Source organism: Anser cygnoides, chromosome Z (genome assembly GCF_040182565.1).
Source record: "Anser cygnoides isolate HZ-2024a breed goose chromosome Z, Taihu_goose_T2T_genome, whole genome shotgun sequence".
Taxonomy (NCBI): domain Eukaryota; kingdom Metazoa; phylum Chordata; class Aves; order Anseriformes; family Anatidae; genus Anser; species Anser cygnoides.
The window spans coordinates 73,718,928-73,738,083 of record NC_089912.1 but is presented as its reverse complement, the minus strand read 5'-3'; the positions used below and the strand labels follow the sequence as shown (position 1 = coordinate 73,738,083).

The 19,156-nt window shown below is 41.1% G+C and overlaps 1 protein-coding gene across 1 annotated transcript in view; it reads right to left on the bottom strand.

Moving 5' to 3' along the window:
• RAB3C (RAB3C, member RAS oncogene family) overlaps nt 1–19,156 on the bottom strand; it is a 143,608-nt gene that overhangs the window by 9,982 nt on the left and 114,470 nt on the right. The window contains exon 4 of the mRNA XM_048053508.2: nt 11,694–11,818. Coding sequence (XP_047909465.2) covers nt 11,694–11,818 — 125 coding nt within the window. The remainder of the gene's footprint in view (nt 1–11,693; nt 11,819–19,156) is intronic.

The window sequence follows — 19,156 nt, the reverse complement described above, 5'->3', positions numbered from 1 at the left end:
AGGTAGTTTCAATAATAAACCCCTGGAGGTACAAACATTGTAACAGGGATTTAGTCAGACAACTTCTAATAATATCAGCAAGAAGTGCTAGGACAATATTCCAGGCATGAGGATACGTTAGCTTGAAAACTTTTCCTTTCTACATTTACCTGAAAAGCAGGAAAACTGTGGGTAAAAGACGACATACAGAAATCATACACTGGGAGTTGGTTTGAATCTATGTCTCAAACCATTCGTTTGTTATAGCTTAGCTGGGCTGACACAACACCTTTCCTCTAAAAGGGAAGGAAAATGTGGAAAGCCAATGTAACCTCACTTGGTGGTGGCTTCAGTGCTTCTGCAGCGCTCCGTTCAGGAGAAAACTTTTCAGATCTGTTGGGGACTGCAAGGGGGAAAAAGGGTCCTCCACATTCTCAGTGCTCTGTGTTGAAACTCAGCTGTGATTCTGTAACACAGCAATACAGTCAGATCTTCCCAGAGCTCTTAACATCTGCTCCATGGGAAGCAGAAGAAAAGCAGCTGTTCCAAAGAAGTTAGATTTGATTTCAAGTGTATGTCTGCACTGCAATCCAAGAGGATGACTGAAGGCCATTATCTCACTCAGACTCTATGAGGAACCTGAGCAGTGGCAGTCAGACTGCTCTGACTAGAAGCAGGTGCTTGCTGTGCTTGTGCAAGCTGAATCCAGAACACTTGGATTGGTCATAACTTCAATAAAATGGCATAAAATCAGGAGCCACTCCCTGGGATGCTGAGAACATCACACTGTATTTACGGTACAAACAAGGCACAGCTGTGACAGAATATAATTATTGCTCTTTAGATAACAGCTCTCTAGCCTGACCATCGTTCAGCTCTGTCACCTCCTATGATCCCATGTGTAATATGGCAGCACTTGTGCCCATTGCATGCTTCTGCTCTTTTTCTTCTCAAATAAGTAAACAGAGTTGAAAGCTGAGCATGAAGTGAAAAAGGGGGTTTAGTGCCTAAACTAACCCCCAACAAGATTGTTGCTTTAGTAAATATTCCATTCCTTGCCAGCTACAATATCTTTCATGCAGAAAATAAATAAATAAATAAATATCTTATTGTACGGGTAACAGTGATATAAGAAAGGGATAAGAGAAGACATGAGAGGCATAAGAAAGGGATAGCATAAGCACTATACCCTCACTGTTTGAGGCTGTGTAGACAGAAAGAGGAGAAGGAGGAAGATACAAGCAGGACAAGAGGGCAGAAGGGTTGAGGCACAATGGGGTTATATTTGAGAGTTGCAACACTAAAGCCTTAGAGAAGATGACAAGAAGAATAAATTAAGACATTTCTAAGGGGAGCAGGTTTTAACAGGAACACAGAATACCTAGCACAAGAGATGATCATGAAATGGCAGGTAAGACAGGTAGACAAGATCTGGACAGAGGAAGCAGAAAAGCAAAAGAAAAGTGTCACAAAGAAGAGAGGACTCCTACGTCAGGAAATACTATAACACAGACAGAATCAAGAGAACAGATCCACTACCACAGTAAGGACTTTCTACATAAAAACACTACGAAAAACAAACAGGCCCCCCTCTTTGCAAGTAGAATGGGGCTTATAGAGTGTTCAAGAACAAAAAATATTTATTCAAATAAAAACAGATATCACGGCTGTAATGAAGTCTATGGTATTTTGGTTATGATTTTGATATAAATAGGAAATTATTGTTACAGTAGTGCTATAGCTGGTTATCAGGCTTTGCCTGTGTACACATTGTATCTGCTTAGTCCTCAGTTTCCTGGGTGACCAAGGACCTCCCCAGTTAGACCCAGCAAAGATGAGATGATACACTGATTTGGAACAATGCAGTGACCCATGACAAGGTGACCGAACTCCCAGCTTCTTCCACAACAAAATATTTGCCTTGTTCTTTACAGACACTGTACGGGTGGGAATTTTAGTCACTCCTGGAGATTCCCCTGAACAGTCCTGGCTGTGCACAGGGCAGTTGATAGGCACTATGCTTACATGTTTTGTTAAATACCCTGTGTTGAGAACATGGCTGTTCCAGTAGGTTCCCCATAGGCAGCTTCTACTGTAGAATGGATTCAGCTGCACATGGGTAAGATAATTATAGATGGTCTGTAGAAACTGTTCCTGCAGATGCAGAAAGGATCGCACAGAACAGCCTTTTGTAGCCAGTCAAGAAATGGTTTGTGCGCATTTTAAAATAATCACTTCCAACTGATCATGGCATGTACTGGAGAGGTGCCATAGGACGAGCTGGATTACAAGAATTCAGCAGAACAGTTCTGAGAATCTCATCTAACGCAGCTGAAGACACCACTGCAGGGCTCAGTACTGGGGCCAGTTTTGTTTAACATTTTCATCAACCATCTTGATGAGGGGATCAAGTGCACCCTCACTGAGTTTGCCCATGACACCAGCTTGGGCGGGATTGTTGATCTGGTTGAAGCTAGGAAGGCCCTGCAGAGGGATCTTGATAGGCTAGATCGATGGGCCATGTCCAGCTGTATGGCATTCAACAGGGCTAAATGCTGGGTACAACACTTGGGGCATAATGACCCCTTGCAGTAGTACAGGCTTGGGGAACAAGCCTGGAAAAGGCTTGGAAAGTTGCCTGGCAGAAAAGGACCTGGGGGTGCTGGTCAACAGCCCGATGGACATGAGACAGCTGTGTGGCTGGCTGGCCAAGAGAGCCAACAGCCTCCTGGCCTGCACCAGAAGCAGTCTGGCCAGCAGGACTAGGGAAGGGACTGTCCCTCTGTACTCTGTCCTGGTGAGACAGATGGCACCTTGAGCACTGTGTTCACTTTGGCACCCCTCGCTACAAGAAGGACATTGAGTTGCTGGAATGCATTGAGAGAAGAGCAGCAAAGCTGCTGAAGGGCCTAGAAAACAAGACCTATGAGGAGAGGCTGAGGGAACTGGGCTTGTCTCGTCTGCTGAAAAGGAGGCTGAAGGGACACCTCATCACTCTCTACAACTACCTGAAAGGGAATGGTAGCAAGGTGGGTGTCAGGCTCTTCTCTCAGGTGACAAGTGATAGGATGTGAGGTGACAGCCTCAAGGTTCTCCAGGGGAGGTTTACATTGGATATCAGGAAGAATTTCTTCACAGATGGGCTGCTTAGGCATTGCAATGGGCTGCCCAGGGAAGTGGTGGAGTCAGCATCCCTGGAGGTTTTTGAGACATGTGGCTGTGGCCCTTAGGGACATGGTTTTGTGGTGGACTTGCAGTGTTAAGTGGATAGTTGGACTTGGTGATCTTGAAAGTCTTTTCCAACCTAAATGATTCTATGATTCTATGACCCTTGCAACAGAGGATCTCATCCATCCTGCACAAAGATTCGATTTCCCATGTATTACCTTCAGCAAAGATTTCATTTATTTATTTTTAACAGAAGCCCTGTGTCTGAATGTCTGTAGAACAGTTTCAAAGAGATAGGGGGCATTTTCACCTAGCAGAGTATGTCTAGAAAAAATATTTCAGAACAAAGTGGAAAGGTGTACAACCTCCTGAATTCTGATTGCTTTTCATTTTGTTACAGAATAATTTGCAGATGTTTTTCCCAGTGACCTTTCCTCTCCTCCTGACTCATTTTTCAAATATTTCACTAATAGTGCTTAGAGACCGTGAGCTTCTAAAATGCCTGTGTTTGATGGCTTCAGATCCATGCCTTTTAATACTGTCTTCAGTGTGTTTTTTTTTTTATTTGTATTTTTTTGTGTTTGTTTGTTTTTCCTGCTGCTTGTTATTAACTGAGAATAAAGACTTTTTGTGTGAGTATGAGGCTGAAGTGAGGCAACTCCCTGGTGATGCTGAGGGCAGCAGAGCTCAAAGAACAGCATGTTCCCACCACCCATGATGATCTGTACTGCAGAAGTGGAAGAGACTGAGCAGAGCAGATAACTACAAAGATATGACAAAACCCAAAAGGCAAATGGGTTGGAAAGGCAGAATGGAGCAGAAAATGAGAAGATCCAAAATATCAAAGTGCTGTCTGACCATAAGAACATTGTGTGTGGAAGATGCAGCAAGAAGCATCATCTAAAACCCTTTGCTGTTGTTTCACTCACTTTTCCCTTTGCTGTCTGTACACTGTTCTGTCTCATTTCCTTATCTGCCCCCTGGTATTGACTCAGAGAAAGCTGTCAAGCTCTCAGCAGCCCCTGCAGCACGCTACAGCAGCAGGGATCAGCCAGGACACTGTCATGCTGTTGTTGCTCACCTGGTGAGCTACAGAGCACACAGAGTAGTTAAGTTAGCCATTGGTAAGCATATGAACAGCCTGAAATCCTGATTTTTTTTCCTTCTCTGCCTTCATCAAAGCTCATTAAAACTTGTTTATGCCTGCTTTCAAAAAAAAAAAAAAAAGAAAAAAAAAAACAGAAAGGAGAGCTGTGTGCAAAGAGAAGAACATTCTGCACTTTCCTGAGAAAAAGTGACATCAAGAGGACATGCTAGCTAACCAATTTTAAGCACAGTTCCACTGCCAATAGAGGCAAGAGCGATGTTAGTGTTTCACCAGTTGATCAGAAAGACCTTCTGGTTTCAGAGTGTTTGTCCATAACCAAGACAATTTTATTTCTCCCCCCTGATGTTATGCTGTGTTTAACAGATGTCCTCAAGGCTGCATTCCTTTGATAGCTATCCTTTCGTGTAGGCAAGCTTGAGCTGTGCTCCTTAGTGCTGCTCTTTCCAGTGGCGTGTCCAACCCGATATTTTCAGGAGTAATACAGTATTGTGATGGCTGAGCAAGAAGTGACTGCAGGAAGCTGCTCACTTTGTAACTTAGCAGCGTATGACTGGCAAAGTCCAGGAAGCCATCGGAATGAATCATTTAACAGTCATACTGCATAAAGGAGACGAGCTAATGGTGCCTTATTTTCCTGGGTTTGCATTCTGTGGTTGGCTCTGAGAGGGCACTGACAGGCAGTTATCTTCACGCCTGCTGTGAATAGTACCTAATAAAGGTTTGCATTCACATTGCAGGCTGTCAATCGAGACAACTGCAAGACCTTTCTTCTCTGCTCAGCTGTCCACTTCCTCAGAGCTCCTGATATCCTAGAGACCTCCACCCCTCTCTCAAACAGCAAGACAGACACAAGTGGCATCACTGCAAAGGTCACCTCTCCCAGGGAATGGGGCTGAAAGTAGCTGGTGACCGTTGATGTTCTTCAAAGCATCTTCTGCAACTGCAGCTATGCTAGAAGATCTGCATACTGTGTGCTCTGCTTTGCAGGTCAGCTGGATGGGACCTGTGCTCTCCAAACAAGCTCAAGGGCTAAAATATTTTAAGAAAAGTATTAAAACAACATTAAACCCCTAAAGAGGACTTTGCTATTACTATCTCAGCAAAGAGCAGTGACTTTGATTGTGACTTCCAGATACCTTTTGAAAGAGTGCATTTGGGAGATAAATTACATTTGTGGCAAAGAATTTTTGTTTGCTTGTTCACATGAGACTTTTGGTGAGCAAACGCAATCCCTTGCTCCTCTTTGTCATTAAGTAATGCATCTTGGAGTCTATCAAAGCAACAGCAGGCTGGCATTTCCCCCGGTAGAACAAACATCCTGGGGACAGGTGCTTCTGAGACTTCAATTGCTCTGCCAATACCCCGTGTGTGCTTCAACTAAAAGAAGCCTCGTGTTTTCCAGTGCTGTCTGTATCCTTCCTCTGGCACTAACATTTGCCTTTTAAACGGAGCTAAAAAACAGTGAAGGGTGGAAATAGGAAAGAGGCATATTCCTGCATAAACCAATTATTTTCATTTTTAATGGAAAGTTCTGCACCTTCTGCACCACGGCCTCCAGCCAGACACACAGGCAAAACAGAACTTGCTGTTCTAGTAAGCCATGCGCTGAGGTGCCAAGTCCCACTTGATTCCTGATTTAGATGTCAAAATTGGAGCCCTAAAAACGCCTCTTTAGTTATTGCCTAAACTCATAGATGCTTAATATTCCCAGAACTCATGGCGCTTATACCCCAAGTTCCTACAGGCAAGTAGGTTCACCCCAGTCCTGAAGCAAGACCTGGTGTCTTGTGCTGAAGCCATGACAGGATTCAGAAACCGATCGTGTCCCTGCCCATCTCAGCAGCAGACCTGGGCACCCTGAGTTCAGCATGAGGCTGGCTTCTGCCTGCCTTTGCAGAAGGGAATGCAAGACCTCGCTTAGGACCTGTTTGATTTTGGTTTTGGACATTGTTTGGTGGCCTCTGGGAGAGACAGTGTGCCAGGACACATTTACAAAGCAGGTGAGTCTACCCTAAGGCACGGTCAGAAGTGCTGCGTGCTCCCCAGCCCTGGGTGATCCTGGGTGGCAGGATGCAAGAAACGTGGAGGCACAGAAACTCTGGGGGAAGGTGCACTGCCCTGAAAACGGGTTGACAGAACATACAGCCAGAAGCACATTTTAGCAGGACATCGTTTCTGTGGTACAGCAGCTCAATTTCCCAGACTCTTAACCAACCTTAGCCAAAAAGGTGGGATAGGACAAGCAGGACCTTACAGCAGAGGTGGCCAGACACTGGGGACAGATCGTGCTGTATCCCCCTCATACTTGCTGCAGCATGAGCACAGGTGGCGTGGCTTGGACCTGTGGGCAGGACTGTACTGCTGCAGCAATCTTAGGGGCTGTGGCCTTGACAATGCATTTTACCTTCTAATGACAGAACTTGCAATTAAAAACTAATGAGTGCTTAAATAATTTGCAGGATACACACAAAACAACAACAAACAAAAAAAAAAAAAAGAAAAAGAACTGTACAGACGCAAATAAACAGTCAAAGGCAATACATACAAAATTATCTACCCAATTTGCAGGCACAGCAAAATGGAATAAGTAAATGAGGAAAGCATATGTAAAACTACATATGCAACCTTCCATTTTTGTGTGCAGTTACTCAGTGTCTATTCAAAGCTCTGCACACACCTCTGCCTGCTAAGCTTTTGCCAGAAAGTAGATCACAATATATCATACAGACTACAAATAAAAAGAACCAAGACATTCATGCCATCTGTGAGTCATTCTTTTCATTTCTGTTCTGAAAAGTGACACCAAACTTTTACGAAGCTTTGAACTCAGCTGAGGTGCGTGAGATCAATGTATCAAAAAAGCCATGTGAGAAACACAGCTGGTAAATGTGCAAGCATTTTTTATTTTTTGCACAAAATTTCAAGCTTGTTCTACTGAAATGCTTAATGCATGTAAGTGTTGACTATGTTGGGGTTTTACTCAATAGCAAATCCACATAGTACTTGGAGTGAACATTCATGAAATAAGAAAATGGCATAAACATTATGTTCCTCACCCCCTTCTTTTTGAAGTGATTAGTCAATAAAATTGTCTCAATGTGATTATTGTGAACACTAGATTAATTGTTTTTCTGTACTGGCTGATTTGTCACGTTTCTATATTTTCTCGGTATGATAACTCTGTGAGGTAGACGTGCATGACTCAGACGAATTTATTTGATCCTGTCTGTCTTCATCTCATTCTAATATTACTTTTTAAATGATGCTAATATGAACTGATTTCTCAAAAAAAAGGATGTATCACTTACAAAGAGTACTAAATAAGGTGGCAAGGAATGACTAAGGTGTGAAATGCTTTTTGTATCTGGAACGATGAAATAGCTTGAGAATTTCAGCCTTGAGAAAAAGGAGGGATATGACAGAGGTACAGTGCAGGTAATGAGAGTATTTTTCACTGTTTCTCAAAACATTACAGTTAAGAAACATCAGGTCAAAATAGCAAGTGGCCAATTCAAAGCAAAGGCAGAAAACTCTGATAAACTGTATATATTTATAGAATGCCGTGGACTGGAAGATTTTATATGACTTTAAAGAGATCATTGGACAAGTCCATAGAAAAGTGTCATGAAAGGACTTTCATATAGTCATGAAAGTCTCACTACAAGAAGGACATAGAGGTACTGGAACTTGTCCAAAGAAGGTCAACAAGGCTGGTGACTGGTCTAGAGAACAAGTCTTATGAGGAGCAGCTGAGAGATCTGGGATTGTTTAGCCTGGAGAAAAGGAGGCTCGGGGGAGACCTCATTTTACTTTACAGTTACCTTAAAGGATGTAGTAGCAAGGTGTGGATCAGGCTCTTCTCCCAAGTACCAAGAGATAAAGATGAGGGTAAACAGCCTCAAGTTGCATCAGGGGAGGTTTAGATTGGATATTAGGAGAAATTTCTTTGTGGAAAGGGTTTTGTGGCACTGGAATAGGGTGCTCAGAGAAGTGGTTGTTTCACCATCCCTGGAGGTCTTCAAGAAATGTGTAGATGTAGAACTTAGTAGCATGGTTTAGTGGTGGGCTTTAGGTTAAAGGTTGGTCTAGATGATCTTAGAGGTCTTTTCCAACCTGAGTGATTCCCTGATTCTATGAAAGATACTGCCTTTGGCTCATAAGACCCCTGAACACAATTTGCTCCAGTCTGGGAAAGTATCACTATTTGCTTCCCCTTTTATACCCTTCACAAGGCACCTACTTCCATTATCCATTACCGTAGATAAGGTTGTAAGCAGCTTGAAGCTATGATCTGTGGTGATATGGGAATTGTTGTGCTCTATCTCATTAGCAACAAGTTTTAAAATATGTAAATGGAAATAAGACAAATTCTGACTTCATAAACATTCTGTTCATTTGCCTTCAAGGTCAGATCTGTTCAGAAAATTTCTCACAATTAATTTTTAGAAATCCGGTTTTGTTAGCAATTCCTTATTTCTCTTCAAAACTCCAATTAGCACTGTGAGAGGAGCTATTCTGAGCTAACACGGGATACGTGGCTAGTTTAGCCAGGATTTAACAGGTAACCAGACCTACTGGTGGTTGGTCTAAAACACTTGTTTGGGGATTACGCTTTAGAAATAAGTCAGTAATGATACATGAAGAAATGACTGATTACAGCTCCTTAATATAATTGCATTCAGCAAGGAGTTCAGCAGCCACAAAAGTGTTCCAATTTTCCGACAGAAATCAAGGTTCTTAACTATATTTGCCAGAGGGTTAAACACCCACTTTTTTTTTTTTTTTTTCTGACCTTTTGAAAACCTGGCCCAAAATATACGTTTTCATTTTTGAGAGGACTGCACATGAAACAGGGCTCAAAATAAAGCCTCGCTTGAGAACAGACTGTTTAAAAATATTTTTTTTTATACAGGAGTTACATGTATTGTGTTTGCTTATAAATATGGCTGTAATCAACATTACAGACTGCACCATACAGACAGCTCAGTCTTAAAATTTCTTGCAGGACACAAAAACGTATATGATTGTTTCTGAAACTTGTCTGCAAAAGAAGTTATCAACTGACTGGCAAAGAAAAGACAGTCCTGCATATGATACAACTCAATGCCCATCAAACTAGCCTATGTTGCCTGTGTACTTACTACAATTCAGTTAAACTCATTCTTCTGCTTTTCCTAACCCCATCTCCCAGTCATTGGGCAGATTTCAGAAATGATTGCAAATGTACAGAAAACATCCGAACATTTGTGTGTGCAGTTTGAGTACAGTGAATACTGGACCACAGACACAATATATCCCGCACAATACCATGATGTTCTGCCTTTGAGATAGTCACAGGACATGTATCTGAGAACAGAAAACCTCAGAGTAGATCGAGATGGGAATACAGCATAATCTGCTTCCATGAAAAGTGAATTCTATATCCCAGGAGTTAGAGTTTGCTTTAAATCCTGAAACAAGAGTTTTGATATCTATCTCATTACTTTTTTTTTTTTTTTCTTTCCCTGGCATTGTTTATTACAGCTGAGTATTCTTGACTGTATACCATGCAAACTTCCTTCTCATCTTGCTAAATTCATGACCTTGGGGATTGCTTGTCAACTCAGTGCATTAATCTTTCTATAGAGAAATGCTTTGAGGATTAGCAATTCAGATTAGTTATGTGACTTTAAATAAATCTTCAAATTCGACATTGCAGACTTACAGTGTCAGACATTTTAGTGCCTGGTCAAAATTTCGGGTAAAATATACAGATACAATTTTTATATCTCTTTCACCATTGAACATACTTTCCTAGAGCCTATTAAAATGAATAAATAAAAAAATGAATAAATATTAGAAATGTTCACAAAGTGAAGAACAGATATATACATATCTGAAATACATACAGCGTGACAGGTATTTCTGCAAAGAAAGGTACCACCTGTTAACGTAGCATGCTATGGCAACCTTTTTGATTTTACTGCAAACAGTTAAAACTGTTTAAAAACTCAGTTAAAAACTGAGTTCTTCACAAATGTCAGCATTTTGTCTTGACTTGCTTATCCTGCTGTTAAATCTTTTCTGCCACCTTTCAAGGACTAATTTATGGTAATTTTTAAAGGATATTTATGAGGTGTGCTTTTTCTCAGATGCTTACTTAGACGGACAAGATAGGAAGGTTTGTCGTTCTGATGAAATTATTTGCCAGGACAAACAATTGTAGAACTAGGAAAAATATTTTTAAAAAATGAGGTCAGCAAGCTATGAAAATACATGTTTAAAATAAACAGCATGGGATTACAGTCAAAAAGGTGAAACATCACCTTCTTTTGCTGGCTCCTATGCAAGCATTCTTAAAATACCCTCTCCCCAAAATACCATATAAAAAGAGTAATTAGGAGATCTGAGTTACGCACGTAATTCACAAGAAGCTACCCTGTGCCTTTACCACAGTCAGTTTTAAAAATAACAATAATAATAATAACCCAGTGCCCACTACACCATGGAAATTAGCCTCCAGTGATTCCAGGTTTTAATTTGCACAACGGTTGGGCATGCTTAGCAAATCAGCAGAGAGATTAGCAAATTCAGAGAAAAAATGGGCTGGGTAGTACTGTTGTGATGCTGTGGAGCTTTTCCATTGCAGTATGGCCAGTGTCACCCCCAAACATTTCATAGTATGAAAGAGTATCACTGCTGGACAGAAACAGGAAGAACAGAGGTTTTCACAGCTCTGTAAATTTCTGCGGGACAATATTTGCCTGCTAGAGGGAGGCTCCATGAAATAGAAGTTCATCTTATTTACACACCTGTGTAACATACCTGTTCAGTAAGTGAAGTGACAGCACTGGGAGTTGGATATTGGTGTCTTTCTGTTTTGGATTATTGGCAGTGGAAATCGCAGCCCATATGTTCAAGTTTTTGAAATTCTAGCTCACATTTTGAACAAAATTTCTCCTCTCTCCTTTTTCTTCTAGTTTATTTTTGTTTGTTTATTTTGTTTTATTTATTTTTCCTTCACTAGAACATATCTGCCTATGGTTGTAACTACCTAAAGATATTATATATATACACAGACACATACAGAATCTTTCTCTGTTTACCTCAAAGTCCATAACATACTTCCTATCTAAAAAGCAGCGTAAGAAATGTTGTATTAGATACGTCTAAGCCTCTGAGCCAGCACTGGTCTTGTGGATGCTTTTAAAAGACACGTCACAGCTCTGCATAAGTTCATCTACAGACACATATCCGTTCTAATGATGCTAAAGTTTTAATGATATCAACATGGATGGTTTAAACTTCAGTCTACAGAAACAAAAAGGAAGCATTGTATGGCTGTATTTCTTTACAGTGAGTGTCTCATGAACATTTCATTACAAGTAGCAATTAATGAGATTAGTTCATGCATTCTTACAAGCAATCATACAGCTTTTGGTATTTTTTTTTTTCTTACCAAGTTGCTCTGCTAAATGTTTGCCTCTCTCGGTGAAGATTACTCGCTCATCCTCCATGTCACACTTGTTACCAACCAAAATAACCTGGGCATTATCCCAAGAGTATGTTTTGATTTGAGTTGACCTTAAAAGAAAGACAGAGAAAAATGGAAGTCAAAGCACAGCAAATTCCCCTTAAATCATTTTCACACAGAATTGTAACACAGCAAACAAAGACAACAGTGATTTTGACATCTAGGGCAATGTGATTCTGTTTAATTTTGGATTTCAAAGAAACTAAGGATTATCTTCAAGAATTATTGTTACAAGGGTAATGTCAGCATAGGTTTTACTTTTGCTTGTTAAACCAAACAATCTTTCAGCATTTGCTCCTGCCATCAACATTCTTCCTACATTTTTAGAAACAATCTGTGACACTTTCTCCCACACAATTAAAAAAAGTATTTTCACGTTCTAATGCAAACGTTATCATCTAAAACCAGAGCTTTGAAACAAAATCAACAGCTTATTCATATCTTATCTTTCACCTTTTAAAATTAGGATCTAAATTTATCAGCAAAACTGCAAAGCCGTTCTGTCTCCCTTCTGTTGTTTCTCTCCAGCACGTTCCACTACAGCTCTTTGATCTACCAGGAAGACAGCAACATTTATTTTGTACATTAAGCCATGGTCAGAGGCTGAGAATGAACTTTAGTTTTCCTTCCATTTAAATTATTCAAGCCCTAGTCTTGACTACAGCTGTATAGCAGTATTCTAGGCCTTGAAACACTATGAGGACGTTGAGTGCTGATGGTGAAAGAGCTCACCCTACAAAGCTCTCTTCTGCAATTTGAATGTGATACACCAAAGGGCAGCTTAGGAGCATGCTCGTAGCACCTCTCTACATAGTACTCTGCTAGTACTTGGGCCTGCTCTGTAGGAAGGAAAATTCCACGCCCTGGCTCCAGGCTCAGCCTAGAAGGATGCTGCTGTCAGCATCTTCCAACAGAGAGAAGAATCTGCCCTTGAATGTAGCACAAAGTGCAATAAGCTTACTCTAAGCACTTACCCTTTGCCTTTGCCTTGACTATGTATGCCTGGCTTTAGGCTCTGACTCAAGTGCTTGGTAGGATGCTATTATCTCTTCTCTCCCTTTATGGTCAATGGAGAGAGAAGATGTGGAGCATCTCTCTCTACTTGGGCAATACAGGGTACTTAGGAAAACTGCACTGGAATAGGAAACAGCCTGCTTAACTACACATGTGGGATACTTGTTCTGTACCAGAGCTCTCGGTCTCCTTAAGAGAAGATTTAATAGCTTTAAAAATCTGTTTCCTAACCATTTTGGAAAATGACCCATGTGGGTGATAGGTTCACTACTGCCCCCCTCTCGTAACACATAACAATTTATCTCTACATAGTCACGGCAGAATGCTTCATTCACAAAAAAGACCATGGTGTAGTCTGACATCATGAAAGAGAATATGGATCATATCTTCCCAGCTGTCTTTTCTTATCATGAGACCAGAGGGATGGACATAGGCAAGAGCTACTTCAGGCCATCTTCATACACCTGGGTCTAGTGCCAATGCCCTTATGGCATGAGTCAAAGCAGCCTGCTGCAGCTCACCTTTAAGCTGCATGTGATGGGTCTACTGTGCAGGGCATGGGAATTTTAAAAGGAAGGATCACACTGACTTTAGGGTTGTTCTGCTTCACCAGAATGATCAAAAAGAAGCTGAATATACCCTGCTCTTTCTTTTAAGATATGAACACTGTGCTATTTTAAATCTGTTAAAAATTACAGTAATTTGAGTAAGCTATCATAGGATACTGTGACCAAAGCAGAGGTCAGACTTCCCTTTATACTTACATTTCACTAAAGATATAATTTCTCAGAAAAAGGGCACCATGAGTCTGTTTTGGCAGGAAGGTACTTATGGAACCATGCTGAGTTCTTTGGAAAATCATGGTTAAGCAAAAGAGGATTATTATTATTTTTTTAATGAGAGTTACATTTGTCACCATAGTAACTTTGCAAATACTAGTAACTCAGATTCCAGAGGCTGTCAATCCACTAAGGACTCAATATCTTAGATTTGATCCGTTATTAGTTGGTGACAATTCCTACCCCTTATGACAGCAGGAAATTAAAGTAGTTTCAAAAGAAAAGGTACAAAGTATTAAATTTCAATGAAAGAATTAACTGCATATTCTACAATATTTTCATATTTTCTCTGCCTGTTCTTTTCAGGAGGGAGGCTGAGAGAGTGGCGTGGTGGAGCTTAGCTGCCCATAATTGTGAAACCACCACGTCTGCACAGGTGAAATACAAGAAATTGATGAATGAAGAAATATTGTTACACCAGTGTAAACAAAATTCATTCCGCCTTGTTTTGCAGACTTCTGTTCCATGTAGCCTTACCTGAATTTCTTTGATAAAGAATGTAAGACCCTTCATTTTACTGCAGCTAACAGTGTTTTTTCATTCTATGAATTGTATCTATGATCCTGTGCATTCAAATGCTCCTCATTACCAAAGCCACTTATTTTGTTCTCAGACTTTTACATCTGGTTTGCTAATGTATCATCTTCTAGTTGTAGGGATTTTTAACCAACAAGAGAAGAGATCTTGTCCTTGATAATCACTCAAAATGCTTATGTTTTGTGAAAGACTCTGTAGTGCTAGGATACATCTGACTGACTGCATAAATCAGACAAGTATATCCCCACTGAATCCTACATCAGTAGGAGTGTGGATTCAAAGAGTACAATAGGCTTATCATGGTTATGTTTTCTTTTAGACTTACATTTCCACTAATGGCTTCTATAGATTTTTTTGCCCACAGTTCTCCACAAAAGCCAACATGCAGGTCATTTAAAAAAGAGATTTTGCTGTTCCATAAATATATGGCCTTTCAAGTGACCGAAGCTTCTGATTAATCCAAAACATTGTCCTTGTAAAGAACTTTAGCCTCAGGAAGACTGATGATATGAAAAGACATGGTTGGTGTTTGCAGTAAGCTGAACACAGCAGTTCTTCAGTCTGACTGCCCTGGTGTATGTCAACAGTAATTCACCCTGTAAATCTTTCACATTCTAGTAGTATGGTAGGCAGGCAATCTGCAACATGCTTGAATTTTTATAATGTATAGACACTAAAGGAGCAGATTAATACAGGAGTTCAATGATCCATTACTTTCAGTGATCAACGCAAGACTCATTCTCCCTGTACTGTGATTCTGCCATAATCCCTGTCAGAAAAGAGCACTTGCTGAATGTTAACTAAAGCAAAGCTATTTTCTCATCTTAAAACAGCACTGTGTTTTGCAGTAATAGTTCAAAGTACTGTAAAGTTACATCAATAAATCTCTGAAAGAGTTTTGGATTATTATGGGAGAGGTCTGTCAAAGATCAGATGGAAGCTTTTTGTTTTGTTTGATGGACTGAAGTACTGTGTGAAAAATAATGTTCGAAAGGCAGTTTTTCAATCCTAATTTGTTTCAAATAAAGCCTAAAGAAATGGCTACTCACACTAGCCTATGTCCATTTGCACAATTCTTCAGTACTGGCACTGTCCTGCTCCTAGGAATTGCTTTATAATAATCCTTAGATCACATTATACTTTTTTCTGAAAATATTGCTTATTCAATCAATAGATTATAACAGGATTCTGTAATGCTGCTACTTCTGTCATTTACTGAAGGAGTGAATATAAGCAGTGTTTCCTAGACAAAGCTGTCCATTGTTACCTCATTTTTCATGAGCACACAGGTTTTGAAGTGAATATTACCATGTTTAAAATAGTAAACACAGTTATAGACTCAAGACACTATTATCATGCACAACCCCCTCCAAGTCTGCCAAAAAATGTATTAAATGTCACTTCTAGCTGTAACCAAGCATAGTGAAGTGTGCCTTCATGACGGAGCTGAACCAGTAGGTAAAAGGTCTATGTTGCAGCACTTTATCTTTTGGAAAAAAATCAGATATGAGCTCAATGGCCTATGTCTATTTTCAGGTTAGACACTGCTTGAGCTCTGCAAAATAACCAACTAAATAACGAACTTGGTAGGGAGACTGAAACCAGCCACAGAAGAACTAAACTAAACTAAACTAAACTAAAAGCAGGAAACCAGTGTATTCCTGCATCTCTTAACATACAAGAGCTTCAAATAATTGTTCCTGTAGCTGTGTGTGTGTATGCAGGCAGCATACAGGGCGTATTTGCACAGGATGATGGAGTGAGGTTCAGAAATACCCACCCCCAGCTATCTGCATAGCTGCGATGCTGGAAGGCAGGCTTGCTAGCAGAGAGCAGCGCGGGAGCACCGCTGTGATGTTACAGTTCTAAGAGGCTGACCTGTTCATGTTAAATTATGTGATAAGAGCTCATCTGCACATTCACAAAGTAGCACAGACAGACAACGGCAAGTTAGGGAAGCCAAATCGTATCCTGGCCTTAGCTGCTCCCAGGTCTATCACAAGAGCCATCAGCCTGTCAAATGTCCATACACACAAGCCCAGAGGAGGACAGGGGCACAAAACAGGTGGGAACCCAAACTAAGGACTCAGAAGGAGGGACACCAGGTCTGGGCCCTTCCCAGGGCTGTCCAGGAGGTTCTATGGTCCATACCTGAAAGCCATCACTATGGGTGAACACTGGAGTACCTTTTGGACTCGGTGAGGTTACTGTCCAGGGGTTACAGTACACATGATGGGATGCAGAGGATGAGCATTTCAGGATTGCATAGAACATTATAGCATGTTGAGAGGAGGAATCGAAGGCAGGAAAAGGGAATGATGAAAGTGATTTGGGTTGGAACAAGTGTGGGAAAATACAAGGGTAAGAGCAAAAATTAGGTCAGTGATGTGCAAAGAGCTGGCTGTTTGGTACACTTGTCTGGTGATGCCACAGCAAACAGTGAGTGGAGGTGTGTGAGGGATTGCATGAACACTGGCAAAGTTTAAGCCAGCCTAGCTGGTGAGTAGGTGAAGTGGCCTGTGAGCAAGGACGGATCCCTAAGGGCAAGAGCAAGGGGAGTTGGCTACTGATGCCTAGGGGAGTCCTGGACAGCTGTGTGTGTGCCTCTGTGTACATCAGATGTTTTGTACCCACAGCTGCAGTGGGGCTGTGGCATCAGAGGCTTTTATGTCTGGTTTCCAGCAACTAGGGAGACCAGGAACTAGGAGCAGCTGCTGAGCAGTCTGAGTGTCAGTGCCCCACCATATGTGTGGATCCACACCATACACATGTGTATATATATTTGTATACATATACATATTCTTGCTAGTGGATGTCCATCCTGCTCTGCCAGGGAGGGTAACAGGATGAGCCTATTGGTGCTGTTTGTGTTCATGTGAATGCTCTGCATGTCCGCCTGTGAGTCTGTGTGATCAGCCATGTGTGTGTATATATATATATATATATATACATACACATATATATATGGGATATACACATGCTCTGTATGCATGTGCCTGCTGGAAAGGCATCTTCAGCCACACTGCCAGTTGGAGCTGGGGCATGGAGCTGCAGCAGCCTCGCCTCTCTGGGGCTGCCATGCCCTGTGATATATTTTTCCCTAACAGTTCAGACTTAGCTCAGCTACACCTGGGTAACACTGCATTGTACAATGCAGAAACTGCTACAGGACCTAAACCTGTCACTTGTTGTACTTCATGTTGATACATTTCAGGTTGTATCCACTGATTTGTATACTGCAGGATTCACTCTGAATATTATCTCCAAAGGATAACTTTTTAATAACTTTCAAATGTCCAGAACAAACATTAATCTATCTCAGAAGAGTCTTTAATATATTCTTACCCACAGACAGCAAGGATGACAAAAAAACATACTAGATAAAGATATGTTCATATAGTAAGTATATCTCTCAAGAATATGAGGTTTTAGAGCCAGTTGTAATCCACATACTACTGTTTGGACCCAGAGGCCTCCAAGGACACATACAATCCCTACAGGAGCTAACTTCTATGAGTTTTTTAGCTGAATTATGTAGTAAACCACATACACTGACAGCAGAGAATCAACTTAATGAAAATACTGACTATGTATAATATTTATTCCAGCAAGTTCAGAGAACACGTTGTACTTCTGATGTTCTGTTTTCAGAAAGAAGTTTGGAATTAATTGGAGTGCACAATCCTGCCAGGAAAAAAAAAAAAAAAAAAAAAGCAAAACTCCTACCAAAACGTTTTTAATTTTTGAAGCTACTGTCTTGTTTATTTCACTGGTTGATCCTAAAAGCTCTCCCATCTCTGTCTCCAACACGATTCTTCCAAAGCTCATTAGCTAAATTAAATTATCAGTGGCTGCAGGATAGTGATGGGACCTGGAGTGGAGTCGAGGTTATCTGTTCTAAAACTTTCTCAGTTTGTTTAAGTATTTGGTGAGGTAGAATGTCAGAGAAGCAGCTATGATTTTGGAGGTGTGTCCAAAAGCACACGGTGCCCATAATTAAACTCCTGTCCTTTATTTGCGGATGAGCATGTTGAATGCCTGGCCACCTCTGGGCAGGAAGGCTGGCTCTCCTTTTTCCTTTTGTAACTGAGGCAATGGAGAATATCGTTCTCCCCTTCCCCCAGTCCCCTTCCTGTGATGTGGGAAGGTATGGAACAGCTCCTTCCCCCCTCATCACAGACTGGGATGGTGAGGGGAAGCTCTGCCATTCCCATCTTGCCAGGGGATGGGATCATCACATCAGGAGCCCTTTCCCACTCTCATTGTTTGGGAGCTCTGTCACTCTCCCCATTAAATCTGTCTTTTCCACAGGGTGAGCCTGAGGTCTCCCTCATACTACCAAATGTCTTCTACACTTCAGTATGCACCATATGTTCCACTCCTTTCCCATAGCCTCATATATTTCTCCTAAAACCTATTATTCCCAGCAAACCTGATAGGTTATGTCCCTCAGAAAAGCCCCTGTACCCTGAAGATTTTCCATCTCTGCTCTCTATCCCATTCACCTTGGGGACGTGATGGAGATGGGTCTTGTATAGGATTGTTCTATACATTAAATGAATGCAAGGCTCAGTCTCGGTGGCCATGTGGAAGCTGGCGCTGTACCAACTGCTCTGCACTTGGCACTCAGACCCTGCTGCAAGGAGGGCAGGGAGAGAGGGAGCCTCAGGCCTTCCATCCATAACCCACTGTTAGCATGAGATGAACCATACAAAATATACAAAATTCCCAGAATAAAAACAAAAACAAAAACAAAAACTTTCTGATTGGGATTTTGAAAAAAGAGCTAGTGTAAACATTTAAAGCACTCTGAGCAAAAAGAAACAAACAAGCAAACAAACAAACAAGACAGAAGAGTCCTGGAATAACCTCAGGCTTTTGAGTGCTCATTTGAATAATAGACTCTTTATGGCCATGATTACTGGCATAGTAGGAATGTGCAAGCAATAATTAGAAATAACTTTAGTAATATTGAAAAGAAGATACCAACTTTACCAG